This window comes from Takifugu flavidus, chromosome 8 (assembly GCF_003711565.1).
Source record: "Takifugu flavidus isolate HTHZ2018 chromosome 8, ASM371156v2, whole genome shotgun sequence".
Taxonomy (NCBI): domain Eukaryota; kingdom Metazoa; phylum Chordata; class Actinopteri; order Tetraodontiformes; family Tetraodontidae; genus Takifugu; species Takifugu flavidus.
The window spans coordinates 15,437,398-15,457,880 of record NC_079527.1 but is presented as its reverse complement, the minus strand read 5'-3'; the positions used below and the strand labels follow the sequence as shown (position 1 = coordinate 15,457,880).

The window sequence follows — 20,483 nt, the reverse complement described above, 5'->3', positions numbered from 1 at the left end:
CCCCCCTCGCTCTGGTGAAGATTGTACCGATTGTGCTGCAATATGTCGCATGGCCACAGCTGAGCTGCAGGCGGAGGTGCCCCCCCCCCCCCCCCCCCCCCCCCCCCCCCACACACACACACACCACACCCCCCTCCGCGCGCGCTCCAACATGTGTTCACTCCAGCAGCTTCGGCTCTCCTGATGGAACAAAGCTTCGCATCTAAAAGAGCACTTTGATCCTCAACGATTCCCCGTCTGTTCTGCGGCACAGACAATAAAAGTGTTTTGGCGCCGAAGCTTTGATATTTATGAGCGGCCACTCATGGATATTCATGCTGAACTCACGCGGAGCGGCACGAAACGCTCCCTCCGCTCCGGTTTCTGCTCATAACTCATCCGGAGCCGAAGTTTTCCGGCTGCACGTGCGTGTTTAAGCGCAGCGCGAGGCGGAGGAGGCGGTTCGGAGCGGCTGCCTGAGTGAGGAGCCTGTCCCCAGACATTTGCTCGACAGCATCCTGCTGACTGGCTCCGCTCGCGCGCACTGCCATAGAAACGCTTCCTGAGCGCAGCGGCGGCTCATTCTGCTGAGGAGCGAGGAGGCGAGAGGAGCAGGAGGAGCCCGAGGAGCCCGAGAGACGGTGAGTCTGTCAGCGCACGTCCATTCACAGCCGCTTCTTCTTCGGTGCTTCTTCTTCTTCGGCGCTTCTCGCTGCTCTGCAGGTTGTTGGATTGTGCGTAAAACTCTGGTTCCACCGGGCGATGCGCTGCGCTCCTGCGCCGGTGAAGCAGCGGCGTTAATATTTGATGAGCGCGGACGTCTGCAGTCTCTGTCGGGGGGTCGAGGAGCGTGTTTGAGCCGCTCATGCACGCGCAGAAACACGCTGCTTTTGTGTCTTTGCGCACTTGTGTTCACCTCCGGAGCCGCAGGGCCGCTGGCACGAGAACCTTTTCCCTCTTTGTCCTTCAGTAAACCCGCAGCAAAAGTTGCCTGAATCGGAAGATTCTGGTTCCTCTGGATGTTCTTCCACATCACACTTTCATTGTTGCCAAAGTTCTGATTGGTGCTGTTGGATCTGGTTCCCCGTGCGCGTGCACGTGACCGAAACTCATCCAGTTCTGAACAAGCCTGGTTGGGTTTTAGTGTAGATGACACCGTGGTCACCTGCTGCTGCTGCCGGTCACAACCTCACGTCTGGAGGAGCTACGTGGTCATGTGACCATGTTACCCCCCCTCCCCCCCCACTGTGGACGCCATGTTGCAGTTTGGGGCAGCTGAGCCTTGGTCCTTGTTCAAGTGCGGTTGTGAACGTGGACGGCTGATTGTTGTGTGGCCTCGTTCTCAGGAGGTTTCCGGAGGAACACATGAGGAACCTGTTTGTCTGCAGCTCTCTTGGGTCTCATTCTACTTTCAGCCCCCCCCCCCCCCCCACACACACACACACACACACACACACACACTCAGCGTTATCTGCTGACTGGACCCCAGTGACCCTCTGTGTTTGTGTGCGTGTGTGTGTTTGCCTGCGTGTGTGTGTGACTGACATGATTGTGTGTGATCAGGAACACCTCGGGGGGTCGTTAATGGTCAGGCTCTGGGTTTCTGGCATTTGTCTTCTTTTCCCTCATGTGTGACACATTTTATGAGTTCTTGTTAAACCGGGGCTCTCTGAGGCTCTAAATGCCCCTTGGCGGGGGGGTGGGGGGGGGGGGGGGGGTGGGGGGGCGGGGGGTGTTAGCGTGCTGGATGGGGCTGATTGTCCTGATGATCGGGTCTGGTGCACACGGCTGCAGGTTTGGGGAGACAATGTTAATGGATGGAGCAACGATAGTAGAACTGTAGTAGCCAGTATAACAGCCAGTATAACCAGTATAACAGCCAGTATTACCAGTATAACAGCCAGTATAACCAGTATAACAGCCAGTATTACCAGTATAACAGCCAGTATAACCAGTATAACAGCCAGTATTACCAGTATAACAGCCAGTATCACCAGTATAACAGCCAGTATCACCAGTATAACAGCTAGTGTTACCAGTATAACAGCCAGTATAACCAGTTATAACAGCCAGTATTACCAGTATAACAGCCAGTATCACCAGTAAACAGCCAGTATCACCAGTATAACAGCTAGTGTTACCAGTATAACAGCCAGTAGTATCACCAGTATAACCAGTATAACAGCCAGTATACCAGTATAACAGCCAGTATAACAGCCAGTATCACCAGTATAACCAGTATAACAGCCAGTATCACCAGTATAACAGCCAGTAGTGTTACCAGTATAATGGCCAGTATCACCAGTATAACCAGTTTAACAGCCAGTATCACCAGTATAATGGCCAATATAACCAGTATAACCAGTGCATTTGCACGGTCGTCTTGGCGAAACGTTTCTCTTCGTCATCAGGCTCGAGCCGTGGACGTCGACCTTCGTCCGCTTGACTGACAGTTGCCTCATTTCTTGGTGCTGACTCAGCGTTGGCTGCCGTCGTTCGGGTATCAGAGGTCAAAGGTCAGACTAAAGTGGAGCCGCAGCACTTTGTGATGATGTGAGATGATCGGTGGCGTTCTGGACCGTTAGGGGCGCTGTTTAAATAAAGTTTTACTCTTTTACCAGCTGCTGCTAGAAAACTGGTGGAAACAATGTAGCTTTGGTACAAGATGGTGATGATGGTGATGAAGATGATGAAGATGGTGATGATGAAGATGGTGATGATGAAGATCCTGATGGTGATGATGATGATGGTGATGATGGTGATGATGAAGATGGTGATGATGGTGATGAAGATGGTGATGATGAGGATGGTGATGATGAAGATGGTGATGGTGAAGGTGAAGATGGTGATGATGGTGGTGAAGATGAAGATCCTGATGGGGATGATGAAGATCGTGATGGTGATGATGAAGATGGTGGTGACGAAGATGGTTATGATGAAGATCGTGATGGTGATAAGGAAGATGGTGATGATGAAGATGGTGATGATGGTGGTGAAGATGAAGATCCTGATGGTGATGATGATGGGGATGATGAAGATCGTGATGGTGATGATGAAGATCGTGATGATGAAGATCGTGATGGTGATGATGAGGATGGTGATGATGAAGATCCTGATGGTGATGATGAGGATGGTGGTGATGAAGATGATGGTGGTGATGATGATGATGGTGGTGATGATGATGATGATGATGGTGAAGAAGATGGTGATGATGAAGATGGTGGTGATGATGAGGATGGTGATGATGAAGATCCTGATGGTGATGGTGAAGATGGTGATGATGACGATGATGGTGGTGATGATGATGATGATGATGATGATGAAGATGGTGGTGATGATGAAGATGGTGGTGATGATGAAGATGGTGATGATGGTGGTGGTGGTGGTGATGAAGATCGTGATGGTGATGGTGATGGTGATGATGAAGATCGTGATGATGACGATGATGGTGGTGATGATGATGACGGTGATGATGGTGATGAAGATGGTGATGATGATGATGATGATGAAGATCGTGATGATGACGATGATGGTGATGATGATGATGACTGAATGACATCATCACCGCGCTAAATCTTCATTTTCAGCCTCCATTAAAGCTGGAAAATCCCCAACGGAAATTTCTGTTTTAATGATGTTGCTGTCACATGACCTGATCAGAGCGCCGCCCACCCATCAGTCTCCGCCTCTGTGCACGGGGCCGTAACACCGTCACCGCGTCAGCAGCACAGTATTTTCCTGTAGTTATGAGGACCTGTGGGGAGGATGATGGGAAATTTTCCCTGCCTGTAAACTGACAGGATTGAATCATGTGACTGACTCCGCCCACCTGAGGCTGGCGTGCTGGCGCTACGCCCCGCCTGTGTTAGACGGGGTCACATGACTCAGAGCGGCGCTCTGCAAACATCCGTGAGGCGCCTGTGCAGCGCTGATAGCGGCTCCTGGTCAACACGCAGGTTAATTATGTTCCAGGTACCGGCTGCTGATACCGGGCCAGAACCCCCGGTGGACACGCCCACCCAATGGGATTGGCCCAAATGTGCTGAACTGAGATGAGATGAATATTTAGCGGGTGGCGAGGACGTTTCTGAGGGGGTGTCGGGGGGGCGCGTTCACTCCCAGCAGGAGATAAAAGGGGCCTCAGGAAGTGGGAGAAAACGCAGCAACATCAGGATTTATTGGAATTATCGGATGAAATCAGCCAGAAGTCCACGCCAACATTCCTGCTGACCCGATCCATCGCCGCTCGCTGACCTTTCACAACGTTCTCGCCTGACATCCAAACATCCTGTTTGCTCCTCACACATGTTGAGTTCTCGCTGCTAACGTGCAAAGCCGCTGACGGGAAATGAACCCGATCCGTAAATGTTAAATGTCTGCGCGGTGTTTGACGGCGTTTTAAAGTTCATGTCCGATGAAGCAGGAGCGAGCGTGTTGGAGCTGATACTGACCCTGACCCCCCCCACAAATATCACGTTTCTGTAGCCCCGCCCCCACGCTGGCCCCACCCTCTGTCGGCTGACAGGTTTTATCCTCAACAATAACGGATCCATCCGCAGTCTTGGATGGATCCGGACACCCCCGCCTGCTCTGCTGGAGGCCTGAACTCCTCTTCACATGAGGCTTTAGGATTTGAGGATCTGGGGGATTAAAGGATTTTCCGATTGCTCTGAAAACGACACCCAGGGATTCTGGAATCCAAAAACGGCTGACGCACCCACATCAAGATTAGAGGGTTTGAATCCATCGCCAGAGAGGAAAAAGGACCGGAAAAGCACCGCTGACAGCTCAGTTTGAGGAGGCAGACGCTCCAGAAGATCCATTTCCACATGTTGTCAATTCGGCTGAGCTACGCATCAACACCTGGTTTCTAGTTTTACAGAGAATTAGTCGGAACGTTGTGGATTTGAGTTCTGCAGAAGCTTCCAGGAATAAATCAGGAGCTGGCAGCTCCACCGGCCCCACGAACATGACCTCACTTTTATAGTAAAACCTACTGAGGCCTGAAAGACTTTTATACTCTCTTTTTATAAACCGTTATTAGCCGTTAGCATCCCTTTGGGAGGGTTCAGCAGGATTTGGTGGAATCATCAGTGATCAATCAATCACCAGCTCTGCTGCCCTTAAAGCCTTTTGGGGAGGAAAATAAAAATATCCAAAGCTGTCAGGACCGATAAAGACACGTCAACTCACTCAAGTTCAGCAACGCTCGCCTGGTTTCTCGCAGCTTTTGTCTTTGTCCTGCGGAAATATCGGCCGAGTGTGTGACAAGGGGGGGGTGTGTGACAGGCGGAGTGTGTGAGAGGCCGAGTGTGTGACAGGCCGAGTGTGTGAGAGGCGGAGTGTGGTGACAGGAGGGAGTGTGTGACAGGAAGAGGGTGTGAGAGGAGGAGGCGGAGGGTGTGTGACAGGCGGTGGTGTGACAGGCCGAGTGTGTGAGAGGCGGAGTGTGTGACAGGCGGAGTGTGTGACAGGCCGAGTGTGTGAGAGGCGGAGTGTGTGACAGGCCAAGTGGTGAGAGGCGGAGTGTGTGAGCAAGTGTGCTAAAAAGGGCAGAGGCGTCGCCATGGCAACGCGCTGACCTTTAGGTAAACGAGGCAGCAGAATCCGCCGCCGTCCCTCGTCATCACTGAGAAAGTCGCAGGTGAGACTAATAACGAACCTTCGCCGAAGGTGGAAGCTAACGCTAAAGCTAAAACTCTCCGTCTCTGAAAACAAAGGTGACATAAGATTTTCTACTGAGTTATTATCGGATCTTCCGCTACAATCATACTAAAACGCCTTTTAACAGGAGGAAACCTCGAGCAGGACCCTCTGGGTCTGTGGTACGATGGGTTCTTCTGCTGTTCCTGTCATTTAAGGTCACAGAACTCGAGCTCATAGCCGCTAGCCTACAGACGCACGCGCTAAATGTGTGTTTTATGACGGAAAGTTTGAGGGAAGAACAAACTCTGTTTTTTTTTTCTTTCATCACTCCTCAAGCAAGCACACAGCGTCCGTATTCAGTCTCTAATGACCGTGTTTCTATGGTAACCAGGTTGGATTTGAAAGCCCCCAGGCTGGACTTGACTCCACTAACAAACCTTGATTAAATCTGTCGTCCCTTGAGATGCGCCTGGAAACGTGGAGCCCAAACATTAAAAGTTTCTCCATGAGAATTAAACGTGCGCAGGATGGCGGCAGGAAGGGCCGCACGCCGCCGAGAGCACAGCGGCGCCGCCGGTGCGCTCACGCGAGTGACCCGGCCCAGAAGCATCAACTCAGAGAGGCTGATTTACCCCCAAGGCTGAGGGAAGACGGAGGGAAGACGGAGGGAAGAGTGCAGGACGCCGTCATGGCGTGGGCGTGGTCATGGCGTGGGGGTGGGCGTGGTCATGGCATGGGCGTGGTCATGGCGTGGGGTGGGCGGTCATACCCGGAGCGGTGTCTGGCCCATGCTGCCGGTCCGGGGGGGAGATATTTCCTCACAGCTCGATTACCCATCTGTTGGCAGAGGAGGTACGATTCGTTGCCATCAGGCCTGTGTGCGCACGGAATGCTAACGCGTCAAACGGCACCAGCGAGTCGGCGACATTTAGCTCTCGATGGCGCCGCGTTGAGAGCAGCGACCTGAGAGAGCGCTAATGACCTTCATCCCCGTCACACGTGGGGACGCCGTCATTCGTCTCTCATAACGACATTATCAGGGACGACAGAGCAGCAGATTAGCTGGTAGCTGAAGTGAGGAGCTCCAGAGTTGTGTCTCCTGGATTAGCCTCGTTCGCCGGGCGGGAGAGTTTTCTACTGATAGTGGCGCACACACACACACACACCACACACACACACACACACACACACACACACGAACACAGATGAGGGAGTCCATCTTGTCCTTCACGTCCACATTTCTGGCATCTTGACACATCAGGGAGGATGAAATATGGCCCCACAGCAGGAGGTCTGCTCCAGTTTGAGGGGCGCCGGGTGAAGACCGCGAGCGACGGTCCAGTCGAGGCGAAGAGACGTGTGAAATTTCAGCGACGCGCAGGGACCGGGCCGGTGGACGGCTGAGAAATCCTCCTCAGGCATAAATCCGCTAGAGCCCAAATCCCGCTTAGCGAGCGAGGCGTCCGTGCCAATGTTGACGTGAAAGGTCGTAATTAGAGCCAGAAGTTTGCTGCGGGTGGGCCGAGGTCACGGTTCAAAAGCCGTCCGATGGGACCGTTTAGCCAAGAGTTAGAGTCAGAACCTCCCAGATTCTGGGAAGTCTTCGAGGGGTTCGCGCCGCCTTAGCCGTCCGAGGCTGCTCGATATTTTCATGTATCAAGAAGACGCAGCACTTCCTGCAGACGTCCAGAAGGTCCAGAATGTGCCTGCAGAAACGGCGTGTTGCCCGTCCCCTTCTCAGAACCCCGGTCCGGGTTCTCGGTACCGCTCCGTTTTCTGCTCCCTCGAGGAGCAGAAGCAGAAAATGAGTTTGACTCCTTTTATCAGCTCCATGAAGACCTCCGACCCCTCCGCTCCCAAAACACTTCCGTTAAATCATTTGTTGGATTCTAATTACTTTTTAGGGTTCTGATTCCTCGGTCACGTTAGGATTCCCAGGAATCTTTCTTTAATGGGGAGGGAATAAAAGCTCGCTCTGTTTCTGAAACATCCTGTGAATCACCTGAGTCCAGTGGCGTCAGACCCGGACGTGTGTGTCCGCGCCGTCCCGCCGTCCTCCGCCAGTAAACACAGGTCCTAACCGCTCGCCTCTCTCTCACCATCTGCTCCTCCATATTGTGTGATCTTCTGTTCCTGGTCCCCGCGGCTCCTCGCCAGACGCCACTTTTGGCCTCCTGCTCGCCGTGTTTGTGGTCTGCGGCCTGACCCTGCTGGGCCTCCTCGCCTTCGTCTCCTGGAAGCTGCGCGTCACATCTCGGCAACCCGCCAAAAGCGGCTGCTCCGGCTCCTCCCTCGGCCCGGAGCGCCACCCGCTGCAGCCTCCGCTCCCCCTGCTGCCCAGCCCCCAGCGCCCGTCGGTCACCATGGCGACGGAGAAGGTGAAGGACCCCGTGGGCTCGATGGGCTTCCTGGAAGCGGCTGTGAAGATAAGCCGCACGTCTCCCGACATCCCCACCGACGTGCAGCTGTCCATGAGGGAGCACTTCCTGCGCCGCACGCAGCGCATGCAGAGGCAGACCACCGAGCCGGCCTCCTCCACCCGGTCAGTCACGTGCCCGTGGGCGCGCACGCCAGAGTCGTCCGCGTGTGCATGTGCTCGGGAACACAGGCAGCGACACACCACGCAGAGGTCTCCAAGTGGAGCAGTTTGTTATCTGAAGTTAATGAGGATAAATCCTGTTTGTGTGAGGCTGCGGGTCATCAGGCCGCCTCGTTATCTGTCATTTCCTCCTCATGAGGATTAATGAGGAGCCTCTAAACCAACCAGCAGCTCCTGGAAACCCTCCAGACTGCAGCTCCACCTTCCTTTAAGAGACACGAGCTTAGCATCAGGGCAAGTTTCTCCAGCCTCAACAGGGGGCGGAGCTTCTGCAGGTGTGAGCTGCCTGTGTCCGTTCTGCTTTGGCTGAAAGGTTCTCCTCAGATAACGTGAACTTCACTTCCTGTGCATCTTTCTAACTTCCTGCAGGCACAGTTCCTTCAAACGGCACCTGCCCAGGCAGATGCAGGTGGGCAGCCTGGACCTGGGGAACGACTACGTCCTGGAGAAGGACGAGACGTCCACCAGCATCGGCCGCATCCAGCCGGAGCTCTACCAGCAGAAGGACCTGGAGTCAGAAGATTCTTCCAAGAACGGCAGCAGCAAAAACTGCGGCTCCATTAACTTCTCCCTCCAGTACGACTACGAGAACGAGGCGCTCCTCGTCAACGTCCTCAAGGCCGTCGACCTGCCCGCCAAGGACCTGTGTGGCACCTCTGACCCCTACGTGAAGGTCTACCTGCTGCCGGACCGCAAGAAGTTCCAGACCCGAGTCCACCGCAAGACCCTCAACCCGACCTTCAGCGAGACCTTCCAGTTTCCTGTGCCTTACGACGAGCTGGCGGCCAGGAAGCTCCACATGAGCGTCTTTGACTTTGACAGGTTTTCCCGCCACGATATGATCGGGGAGGTGGTGCTGGAGAACCTGTTTGAGACTTCCGACCTTTCCAGGGAGACCACCATGTGGAGGGACATCCAGTACGCCACCAGCGTAAGAACCCATTTCTTAAACGTGTGGGGTTAATGAGAGCAGCAGATGCTGAGTGGAGCCGTGACAGTCGAGCTCTTCAGCTCCACCAGTTAATTCCATCAGTTCGCCCACCGGCAGCTGAGCCAGAAAAAGGACGGAAAATTAGAGTTTGATCTCATTTGCTTTGCTGCTGTCGCCGTGCGTCCCTGGGACGAGCGGGGCGGCGAACCCCCCCCCGTTCATCTCCAGCAGACGGTGCGTTCAGGAAATGCAGGATTTATTGGCTGGAGTTGCAATTACTGCCACTTACATGAAGGGATCGTCGGTGACGTGACCCCCGGCTCGTGATCTTGCCTTAATGGCGTTCACACGGGGGGATCCGAGACCCCCGTCACCCCCGCAGCCGTCCACGCCGCCGTTCCGCCCTCCAGATGCTCAGCGTCTGCAGCTTTGGCTCAATAACATCAGCGTTATTGCTGAGGAGGCAGAAAGAGGAGGCGCTGCCACACAGAGTTCAGGGCGGAACGTGGAGACGGCGTTCCCAGCTAGCAAACACGCAGCGTTAAATCCTGAGTAGGATGAAGATGCTTCTATAAGTGGAGTTTAATGAGGCAGCAGCAGCGTCACCGTCTCGGATCGATACGGCTGATTTAGATTTACAGATCATGCTAATGTGGAGCTTGTTGAAGAGCCGAGGAGCATTTCGCTCATTAAAACTCCCTGAGGAACATGCTGAGGTTTTTATGAGGTTAGATTCCTTCAGAGAAACACAGGGTTAGAGGGTTAGAGGGTTAGAGGGTTAGGGTTAGAGGGTTAGGGTTAGAGGGTTAGAGGGTTGGGTTAGAGGGTTAGAGGGTTAGAGGGTTAGAGGGTTTAGAGGGTTAGAGGGTTAGAGGGTTAGAGGGTTAGGGTTAGAGGGTTAGAGGGTTAGAGGGTTAGAGGGTTAGAGGGTATAGGGTTAGAGGGTTAGAGGGTTAGAGGGTTAGGTTAGGGTTAGAGGGTTAGAGGGTTATAGGGTTAGAGGGTTAGGGTTAGAGGGTTAGAGGGTTAGAGGGTTAGGGTTAGAGGGTTAGAGGGTTAGAGGGTTATAGGGTTAGAGGGTTAGAGGGTTAGAGGGTTAGAGGGTTATAGGGTTAGAGGGTTATAGGGTTAGAGGGTTAGAGGGTTAGAGGGTTAGAGGGTTAGGGTTAGGGTTAGAGGGTTAGAGGGTTAGAGGGTTATAGGGTTAGGGTTAGAGGGTTAGGGTTAGAAGGTTAGAGGGTTAGGGAGGGTTAGAGGGTTAGAGGGTTAGGGTTAGAGGGTTAGAGGGTTATAGGGTTAGGGTTAGAGGGTTAGGGTTAGAAGGTTAGAGGGTTAGGGAGGGTTAGAGGGTTAGAGGGTTAGGGTTAGAGGGTTAGAGGGTTAGAGGGTTAGGGTTAGGGTTAGAGGGTTAGAGGGTTAGAGGGTTAGGGTTATAGGGTTAGAGGGTTAGAGGGTTAGGTTAGAGGGTTAGAGGGTTAGAGGGTTCAGGTTAGAGGGTTAGAGGGTTAGAGGGTTCAGGTTAGGGCGGCTCAGCTCAGAAGGACTCAGCAGGTTTTAACACCTCCTGACGCTGCTTCCACACCAGCAGGAGAGCAGCTGAATCCTCCACAACACCTCTGTGAGCGCTAACGTCACTGTGTGTGTGTGTGTGTGTGTGTGTGTGTGTGTGTGTGTGTGTGTGGTGTGTGTGTGTGTGTGTTCCCACAGGAGAGCGTTGACCTCGGCGAGATCATGTTCTCTCTTTGTTACCTGCCCACCGCCGGGCGACTCACACTTACTGTCATCAAGTGCAGGAACCTGAAGGCCATGGACATCACTGGATACTCAGGTGGGAGTGTGTGTGTGTGTGTGTGTGTGTGTGTGTGTGTGTGTGTGTGAGCTTCTCTCTCTCTAATCTCTTTATGTCTCATCACTGCCTCATAAACTCAGAGGTTTCCGCCTCCGTTCGGAACGTTCAGACCTTCATTCTCCTCCTGATTCTGGGACCCACCAACACAGGAAGTGATGAAAGCAGCCTAAACTGTGAACTTCCTGTCCGTCTCCTCTTAGATCCTTACGTCAAAGTGTCGCTCATGTGCGACGGCAGGCGTTTGAAGAAGAAGAAGACGAGCATCAAGAAGAACACCCTGAACCCGTCCTACAACGAGGCCATCATCTTCGACATCCCCCCCGACAGCATGGACCACGTCAGCCTGCACATCTCCGTCATGGACTACGACCTGTAAGAGCCTCCTCGTGAAGAGGTCACATGACCCAGTGGTGGGCTCACTTGTGTTTACCCACAGGGTCGGCCACAACGAGATCATCGGGGTGATGAGGGTGGGCTGCCACGCCGAGGGACTGGGCCGGGACCACTGGAACGAGATGCTGGCCTACCCACGCAAGCCCATCGCACACTGGCACCCCCTGCTGGAGGCCAAGAGGTCGGAGAAGGAGGTACGTTTTCCCCGGGACGACAGAGGACAGGGACACATGTGGACGCGGGTTGGTTGTGTCTTTGGCTGTTTGCCTTCTGACCTGTCACCGTCTCCTGGTGTGTGTCCCCTGCAGTGGAAGGCCAGGACAGCCAGTTTTGACTCCCAGGGCTCCTGTCCCTCACCCAGGCCCCCCGCCAGTCCCTGAGCAGCACCAGCAGCCCAGTGGGGGGGTTCCTGCCCTCCTGATGATCCACTTCCTGTCTGTCTGATCCAGGAAAAACACGACCCCACTGTCCCCCCTCCCTCTGTCTCTCGCTGTCCTCCCTTTCACGCTCCCGGACGGTCTGCTAGCGTTGTGAGGTTTCGTCTTTCGGTCTGCGTGGCGAGTGGCGCCCAGAGGTGGACACGAGGCCGGACAGACGCGGTCCATTCGGACTTTTGGGACAATTTAACAGGATTTTCAGGAGTTTTGTCCAGAGAATTTGAGGAAAGGTGCAAAACTACAGCTGCGCCGCGGAGTGAGCGCTGCGTTAGCATAAACCCAGCGTGAACTGTAGCATCCTGGACCTGTACCTTCTCCAACACGTTAGCATTTGTCTCTTTGGTAACAGGACTTCCTGTTTCACAGTCACATGACTGTCAGATCAGGATCCGATGAGTTCTGGTCCCTTTTTGTTGCTCCAGCATGATCCTTCTAGTTTTGACCTTCTTTGACCGTCTCATGACCACGAGAACAAATGAGACTCTTTTAAAATTCTCTGTCCACGCTAACATGGATATTAGCGTGTTAACCACAACACGCAGATCAAAGCAAACATGTGTTACAAAAGCTCCAAACACGCACAGACATTTGATCATTGTATTTACAACCTATGCAGAAGATGAAAGAAGCCAAAATGATTCACTGTTACGTCGTTTTTGTGGTTTCTGGCACTTGGCTAACGAGGAGGCGGAGCCTGCACAAACCGTCCATTAGAACCATCGAAACGTCCAACTGGACCAAACTGCTAAATATCCTTGTTAGCGTCCACAGATTGAGGATGAAACTGAGCACACTTCGACACACCTTTACCTCCTTCCACCGCGTCCGCCGACGCCTTTGAGAAGAACCTGTTCTCCTCCAGAACCCGGGTCTCCTTCTCTACGGTTGCTGGGCAGATTCTGGTGGATTTGTATAGTTTGCTGTAAAACTGTGTTTGTTTTGTTTTCCAGAAACGGTGAACGTGTTCTTGTGTCGTTCCGTGTAGCCAGGAGAGGTGAACGTGCTCGCCACGTGGCTCCGCCTCCCTTGGGTTCTGCTGGTCATCATCTGCAGCGTTTAAGTTTGGTTTTATAACGCTGCCTTGCTCCAGACCCAGTGGAGTCGTACCGTCGTCACCGGGAAAACACTGAACAAGCGCACCAAAAACCCGCGTGAAAATATTGTAGACGACGGTCCCCCTGGCGTCCCCCTGGTGTCCCCCTGGTATCTAAGCTAGCGTCCCCCTGGCGTCCCGCCGGTACCTAAGCTAGCGTCCCCCTGGCGTCCCGCCGTTACCTAAGCTAGCATCCCCTGGCGTCCTGCCTGTACCTAAGCTAGCGTCCCCCTGGCGTCCCGCCGGTACCTAAGCTAGCGTCCCCCTGGCGTCCTGCCTGTACCTAAGCTAGCGTCCCCCTGGCGTCCCGCCGGTACCTAAGCTAGCACCCCCCTGGCGTCCCACCGGTACCTAAGCTAGCGTCCCCCTGGCGTCCCGCCGGTACCTAAGCTAGCACCCCCCTGGCGTCCCACCGGTACCTAAGCTAGCGTCCCCCTGGCGTCCCGCCGGTACCTAAGCTAGCACCCCCCTGGCGTCCCACCGGTACCTAAGCTAGCACCCTCTCCGTTGCCTTTTCCTTCTGGTTCCTCAGCACAGACTCCATCCGCAGACTCAGGCCAGGAAACCTTCAGCCACAAACTTCCAGGCGAAGCACAAATCGTGTTTTGGTGAAACTCGTCGTTTTCTTCGTTAACGCTTCCTCATCTCAGCGCCGCCTTTATCTGACGGTGGGGTTCTGGTCCAGAAGCTTCTGGACGGTTCCTTCAGGAGCCAGGCGCCCTGTTTCCAGCTCCTCTCCCGTGGTGGGCGTGTCCTTGCGTGGCGCCTGGTGGCGGTGGCAGGTGAAGGGAAACGTGCTTTGATCTTCCTCTTTGATGTTGTCATGATTAATTGCCTCACTTGTTTCAGCACCCTCGTAACCGTTTCTTGTTATGATCTCGTAACCCTTCCAGCTGTTACCATAGCGACCACTTTTTATGCGATGTTTTGTAATTGCACCAATAGAATTGTTTGAGGCAGATGTTCCTGTGATAGAACAGTTTCTTTTCGACGGTCAGTAATAACACGTGTAATAACAAGAGGAACGTGGAGGTCTCAGTTCTGTCATTTTCCTTTCTTTAATTAAAATAATCAGGTGAAACACGTGTCTGATGTCTATGATTGTTTGTGACCGCCGACTCAGACGTTTGAACGTTTGTGCGAAGGGGCGTGGCCTAAATCGTGGGATTCGGCCAGTCATAGCGCCACCCGGTGGCCCGCGGCCGGACGTCCCATTCATGTGGATGGGAGCAGCAGGCCACGCCCACTTTGACCACCCTCCCGATCAAGCACCCCAACATCAGGACTCGCGTCCTTTATTCGCACCAAAGCAGGAACCATAACGACCCGGCAGGAAGTCTCTGCAACCATAGCAACCACCGCAGACCCGTCAGAGGAGGAGCTTCCTCTTCAGACTCAGCCTGTAGATGATCTGGTAGCCGTCGTCCCAGGCGTACAGCTGCCGCTCCTCGGGGTTGTACTTGAGGCTGGCGTGGGCGCCGTACCTGCGGGGGAAGTAGAGCAGCGGCGCCTCTTCGTTGACCACCACGCCGTTGACATCAAAGAGGCACTGAAGGCGGGAGCGGCTGGCCAGGCGTGTGTTGTACGCCACGTAGACGGTTCCGCAGATCACGAAGGCCGCCTCCGCCTTCTCCCGCGGGCAGCCAGTGTCCCAGATCTGCTCGATGTCCAGCGAGTCGCGGTCCAGCTTGGCGAGGTTGATGTTGGGCTCGGCGCCGCTGGCGGCGTACAGCACCCACAGGCCCTCGTCGTCCGCCGCCACGTCAGCAACGGTTTCTGGGTTCAGCTCATAAACGGGGGCGCCGCCCTCCGCTGGGAACACGGCGGCGTCGGACACCGCCCCGCTCATCAGGTCAAATTTGACCAGCTGGACGTCCGTCCGGGTCTCCTGGTGGACGTAGTACAAGTAACCGTTGTAAACGGCGCCCCCGGCGCCCGTCCAATCAGACGGGAGCCGGATCAGGCGGCCGCCAGCGACACCAGCAGAGCGGGAAAACTCCCTGACAGAGTCGAACTGGTAGACGGCGTCTCCCGAGGTCCCGTTGAAGACGTACACCCTGGACGAGCTGGGGTCTCTGGTCCACAGGCCTTTAGCTCCGCCCACTCGCTTCAGGATTTTCACCGACCTGATGGCGGAGAGGATTTCCACACAGTCTGAGGAGAGAAAACCAGGAACAAGCACCAAATATGGGCGTTAAAGAGGATCTTCAGCTCCAGAACCTGTCAGATCAAAGCAGAACCGAATCTGTTGCCCTTCGGGTTCCTGCTGCCGGACCCAAACGGGCGTTTAGATTCAGGTTCAGGTCCTTTATTGTCCCACACAAATTTACAAAGAGGATGTATATTTACAATAATCCAGGTAAATGGATACTCGGCCCCTGTTTACCTGCACAGGTACAGAGGGTGAAAACAATATATCAGAATATATAATATTCAGACTGTGTTTGTGGGCGTTATGTTTATTGTCCAGGGGACATCCCAGGACAGAGCTGGCCCTCCTCACCAGTCTGTCCATCCTCCTCCTGTCCCTGTCCATGGGACGTCCCAGGACAGAGCTGGCCCTCCTCACCAGCCTGTCCATCCTCTTCCTGTCCCTGTCCGTGATGCTACTGGACCAGCAGACCATCCCATAGAAGATGGCTGATCCCACCAGAGTCATAAAGTCCTCAGGAGGGGTCCCTGCACTCCCAAAGACCTCAGCCTCCTGAGCAGGAACAGTCTGCTGTTGCCCGTGTGTCCAGTCCAGGTTCTTGTTCAGGTGAACACCCAGGTACTTGGAGGACTCCACCACGTCAACATCCGTTCCCAGGATGTTCACCGGTGGGGGGGGGGTTGTTTCGCCTGAGGAGATCCACCACCAGCTCCTTGGTTTTGCCAGTGTTGATCTGGAGGTTGTTCCTCAGGCTCCAGTCCGTATCGTCCCCATCAGTGATGAGGCCGACAGCAGCAGAGTCCTCAGAGAAGTTCTGGAGGTGACATGAAGATGAACTGTGTGAGTCCGTGGTGTTGAGGGTGAACAGGAGAGGAGCCAGAACCGTTCCCTGCGGGACACCGGTGCTGCAGAGGAGCCGGTCTGACTGGGAGCCCTTGGTGAGGTGGTCCAGGATCATGTTGTGAGGTGGTCCAGGATCATGTTGTGAGGTGGTCCAGGATCATGTTGTGAGGTGGTCCAGGATCATGTTGTGAGGTGGGGGTCCACCCCAGCTACCTGCAGCTGGTCCCCCAGCAGCCTGGGCTGGATGCTGATCCTCACAACATGATCCTCATGGTGCTTCCAGCCTCCTCCAGGTGGGTGAGGGAGGTGTGGAGGAGAGGTGACGGCGTCGTCCACCCCGATGCTCGGCTGGTAGGAGAACGGGTCCATGAAGGAGCTCACCAGTGGACGCAGGTGGGCAAGGACGAGCGTCTCCAGCGTCTTCATCAGGTGAGACGTCAGAGCCACCGGCCTGTAGCTGCTGAGCTCCTCGGGGTGACGTGTCTTCGGCACCGGGACGATGCAGGACGTCTTCCACAGCTGTGAAGACGTCCTGCATCGTCCCGTCTCCCCAGCCTCAGGCTCAGGTTGAACATGTGACTGAAGATCCCACAGCTGGTCTGTGCAGGACTTCAGGAGCCTGGAGCTGATGCCATCCGGACCCGTCGCTTTCCTGGCCCTGTTCTTCTTCAGGTCCTTCCTCACCTGGTGTGAGGGACAGGCTGGGGCAGGGAGGTGGGGGGGGGGGGGGGCAGGAGGACACCCACAGGTTGGGACTTCTGCTCCTTGAAGCCCGAGATGGTCTTCAGTCCCTTCCAGACCCCACAGATGTTGTTCTGTTGCAGCTGGTTTTCCATCTTCCTCCTGTAGTCGTCCTCCTCCTGCCTGATCTTCCTCCTGTAGTTGTCCTTCTCCTGTCTGATCTTCCTCCTGTAGTTGTCCTTCTCCTCCCTGATCTTCCTCCTGTAGTTGTCCTCCTGCCTGATCTTCCTCCTGTAGTTGTCCTCCTCCTGCCTGATCTTCCTCCTGTAGTTGTCCTTCTCCTGTCTGATCTTCCTCCTGTAGTTGTTCCTCCTCCTGCCTGATCTTCCTCCTGTAGTTGTCCTCCTCCTGCCTGATCTTCCTCCTGTAGTTGTCCTTCTCCTGTCTGATCTTCCTCCTGTAGTTGTCCCCCTCCTGTCTGATCTTCCTCCTGTAGTTGTCCTCCTCCTGCCTGATCTTCCTCCTGTGTTGTCCTTCTCCTTCTCCTGCCTGATCTTCCTCCTGTAGTTGTCCTCCTCCTGTCTGATCTTCCTCCTGTAGTTGTCCTTCTCCTGTCTGATCTTCCTCCTGTAGTTGTCCTCCTGCCTGATCTTCCTCCTGTAGTTGTCCTCCTCCTGCCTGATCTTCCTCCTGTAGTTGTCCCCCTCCTGTCTGATCTTCCTCCTGTAGTTGTCCTTCTCCTGCCTGATCTTCCTCCTGTAGTTGTCCTCCTGTCTGATCTTCCTCCTGTAGTTTTCCTCCTCCTGCCTGATCTTCCTCCTGTAGTTGTCCTTCTCCTGTCTGATCTTCCTCCTGTAGTTGTCCTCCTCCTGTCTGATCTTCCTCCTGTAGTTGTCCTTCTCCTGTCTGATCTTCCTCCTGTAGTTGTCCTCCTGCCTGATCTTCCTCCTGTAGTTGTCCTCCTCCTGCCTGATCTTCCTCCTGTAGTTGTCCTTCTCCTGTCTGATCTTCCTCCTGTAGTTGTCCCCCTCCTGTCTGATCTTCCTCCTGTAGTTGTCCTCCTCCTGCCTGATCTTCCTCCTGTAGTTGTCCTTCTCCTGCCTGATCTTCCTCCTGTAGTTGTCCCCCTCCTGTCTGATCTTCCTCCTGTAGTTGTCCTTCTCCTGCCTGATCTTCCTCCTGTAGTTGTCCTCCTGTCTGATCTTCCTCCTGTAGTTGTCCTCCTCCTGCCTGATCTTCCTCCTGTAGTTGTCCTCCTGCCTGATCTTCCTCCTGTAGTTGTCCTCCTGTCTGATCGTCCTCCTGTAGTTGTCCTCCTCCTCCTCCTCCTGTCTTCTTCCTGTAGTTGTCCTTCTCCTGTCTGATCTTCTTCCTGTAGTTGTCCTTCTCCTGCCTGATCTTCTTCCTGTAGTTGTCCTTCTCCTGTCTGATCTTCCTCCTGTAGTTGTCCTCCTGTCTGATCTTCTTCCTGTAGTTGTCCTTCTCCTGCCTGATCGTCCTCCTGTAGTTGTCCTTCTCCTCTCCTGCCTGATCGTCCTCCTGTAGTTGTCCTTCTCCTGCCTGATCTTCCTCCTGTAGTCGTCCTTCTCCTGCCTGATCGTCCTCCTGTAGTTGTCCTTCTCCTGTCTGATCTTCCTCCTGTAGTCCTTCTCCTCCCTGATCTTCCTCCTGTAGTTGTCCTTCTCCTGCCTGATCTTCCTCCTGTAGTCGTCCTCCTGCCTGATCTTCCTCCTGTAGTTGTCCTCCTCCTGCCTGATCGTCCTCCTGTAGTTGTCCTTCTCCTGCCTGATCTTCCTCCTGTAGTTGTCCTCCTCCTGCCTGATCGTCCTCCTTCAGCTCCTCCTTGCCTCCAGACACAAAAGTCTCCTTCTTCTTCTTCTTACACATCGTCTGTGCTGCAGAAATTCCTCCAGACTCGCCGTCTCCTGGAAAACCGCCTCGCTGGAATCTGGGAAACAAACGTGGCGTTGTTACCTCCAGCAGGGGGCGGAGCCAAAGCTGCGGCTCTGGGAGACGCCATCAGTTCAGCTAAAGCTAAAGCTAAAGCTAACGATGAAGGTTAGTGATGATGATTGTGTTTAAAACGTCCTGCTGAGTTTACCTGGTAATCACAGGTAACACCCCCCCCACACACACACACACACATTCACACCCTGGGTGTGTGTGGTGTGTGTGTGTGTGTGTGTGTGTGTGTGTGTGTGTACTTCCTGCCCACCTGACACGGTGGTGTATCCTTCCTCCCACTCTTCCTCCCACTCCCCCTCCTCCTCTTCCTCCTCTCTTCTCCACACTTCCTGTTCCAGGACTCTGTCCGCGGCGTTCCCGCAGGCCCGCGGGGACGTCCGGATCTCTACGGCGTCCATGTCCCGCTCCAGCTGCTCCAGCCGGACCGCCGCCCGCTCCAGGTCCTTGAACAGGTCCAGGTGCTGGTTCTTCAGCCCGTCCACAGTCTCGGCTGCTCGTTTCCTGAAGTTCTGCAGTTCTCTGTGGACCCCATGTGACTGGTGCTGGTACAGCTGCATCCTGTCCTGCAGCACACAACACTGAATGCTAACATGCTAACATGCTACTTGATTAGCTGTAAGCTAACTGGTTCCGCTCATGGATCCCAGACTGGTACCAGTATCTGTATCTGGTCTGATGGGAATAAAGCTTTGACCAAAAAAAGAGTGGAACATGAATCAAAGCAGAAACTGATGATGGACGTAAATTAACTATTTATGGAGTAAATAATCAAACTAAACGATCCACGTTGGTTATTCTGCTTTATTTGTCTAATTATGTTATTTTCATTTCATTTCACTGTTGTTTTTCTGCCTTTTCTCCTCTTTTATTTGTTGTCCAGCTGCAGTAATGATGATGCTAATGCTAACGCTAATGCTAATGCTACTCCTCTAAACAGGCTCTGGGCACAGTTGTGGATCAGCTGGGATTTACCCAGAAGCCCCTGCAGCTGACGAGCTGCACACACATCGCTTTAATTAGATTACACAAGTTCAATAATGCACAAAAGTGTGTGTGTGTGTGTGTGCGTGCTTGTGTGTGCGTGCGTGCGTGCTTGTGTGTGCGTGTGCGTTTTTGTGCGTGCTTGTGTGTTTGTGTGTGCGTGTGCGTGCTTGTGTGTGTGTGCGTGTGTGTGTGTGTTCTTGTACTGGCTACACACTGAGTACATTGTTGGGAAGTGAAGACATTTTAGCTGATCTTCACAACTTCAAAGGACTGTTTGAGGGTTAAGACATTAAAACAGAAGGTTTAGAGATCAAAACATGGTTTAAGTCAGGGTCAGAGGTCAGAGGTCAGGGGTCAGGGTTAGTTGTAATCATTAGGGTTAGGGTCAATGTATTATGGGTGAAAGTCCTCACAAAGATAGAACTACAAGGATGTGTGTGTGTGTGTGTGTGAGTGTGTGCGTGCATGCATGCGTGTGTGTGAGTGTGTGTGTGTGTGTGTGTGTGTTCCAGCTCACCTCCATAGCCGACAGCCTGTTCTCCAGGTAGTCCATCAGGCCCTGGTAGTAGTACTGGGCTGCAGCCAGGGTCCAGGCTGTGGAGACCAGCACCAGCAGCAGCCCCCTCATGGCCGGGTCACTAATGTGGGCTGAACGTCCTCAGAACTCGACTCGGACCCGCTTGGTTCCGAAGGACGAGCGCACTGAAGCCGCTCCTGCTCAGTTCCTCGGTCCGACTGCGCTGGAATGTTTTGCCAAACCCCTGTGGGAGGAGCCTGCAGCTCTGCCCCCCCTCACACAGGCAGCGCTGTGCTCACACATGGTGAAGACCCAGACGGGCCGTCCCAGGTTACTACGGAAACAGGGTTCTTTTAATGGTCTGGAGGTCACAGAAATAATTGAATCTTCAGACTCACATCTGAGGAGCTTTGA

General features: G+C 54.0%; 2 protein-coding genes across 4 annotated transcripts in view; one reads left to right on the top strand and one right to left on the bottom strand.

Moving 5' to 3' along the window:
- syt6a (synaptotagmin VIa) overlaps positions 1–14,012 on the top strand; it is a 22,731-nt gene extending 8,719 nt beyond the window's left edge. Inside the window, exons 2-8 of one of the 2 annotated variants that reach the window (XR_008951905.1) lie at positions 7,783–8,167; positions 8,594–9,155; positions 10,863–10,983; positions 11,205–11,376; positions 11,441–11,591; positions 11,706–13,006; positions 13,119–14,012. Coding sequence is in view for 1 of the 2 variants with exons in the window: in XM_057042181.1 (XP_056898161.1) it covers positions 7,783–8,167; positions 8,594–9,155; positions 10,863–10,983; positions 11,205–11,376; positions 11,441–11,591; positions 11,706–11,777 (1,463 nt within the window). In the remaining variant the exon portion in view is untranslated. Of the gene's footprint in view, positions 1–7,782; positions 8,168–8,593; positions 9,156–10,862; positions 10,984–11,204; positions 11,377–11,440; positions 11,592–11,705 lie in introns of both variants that reach the window. The other variant, XM_057042181.1, reaches the window with a different exon arrangement.
- Positions 13,963–20,483, bottom strand: LOC130530715 (olfactomedin-like protein 3B). Of its 2 annotated transcripts, none has more exons than XM_057042182.1 (3): positions 20,070–20,483; positions 18,819–19,146; positions 13,963–15,081 (listed from the first exon to the last, which is right to left on the bottom strand). In XM_057042182.1, the coding sequence occupies exons 1-3, from the start codon at positions 20,178–20,180 to the stop codon at positions 14,297–14,299; spliced, it is 1,224 nt and encodes a 407-aa protein (XP_056898162.1). In that variant the 5' UTR covers positions 20,181–20,483; the 3' UTR covers positions 13,963–14,296. The 2 variants fall into 2 exon arrangements, with proteins under 2 accessions (XP_056898162.1, XP_056898163.1); XM_057042183.1 differs by having other exon boundaries at positions 18,819–19,131; positions 20,070–20,474.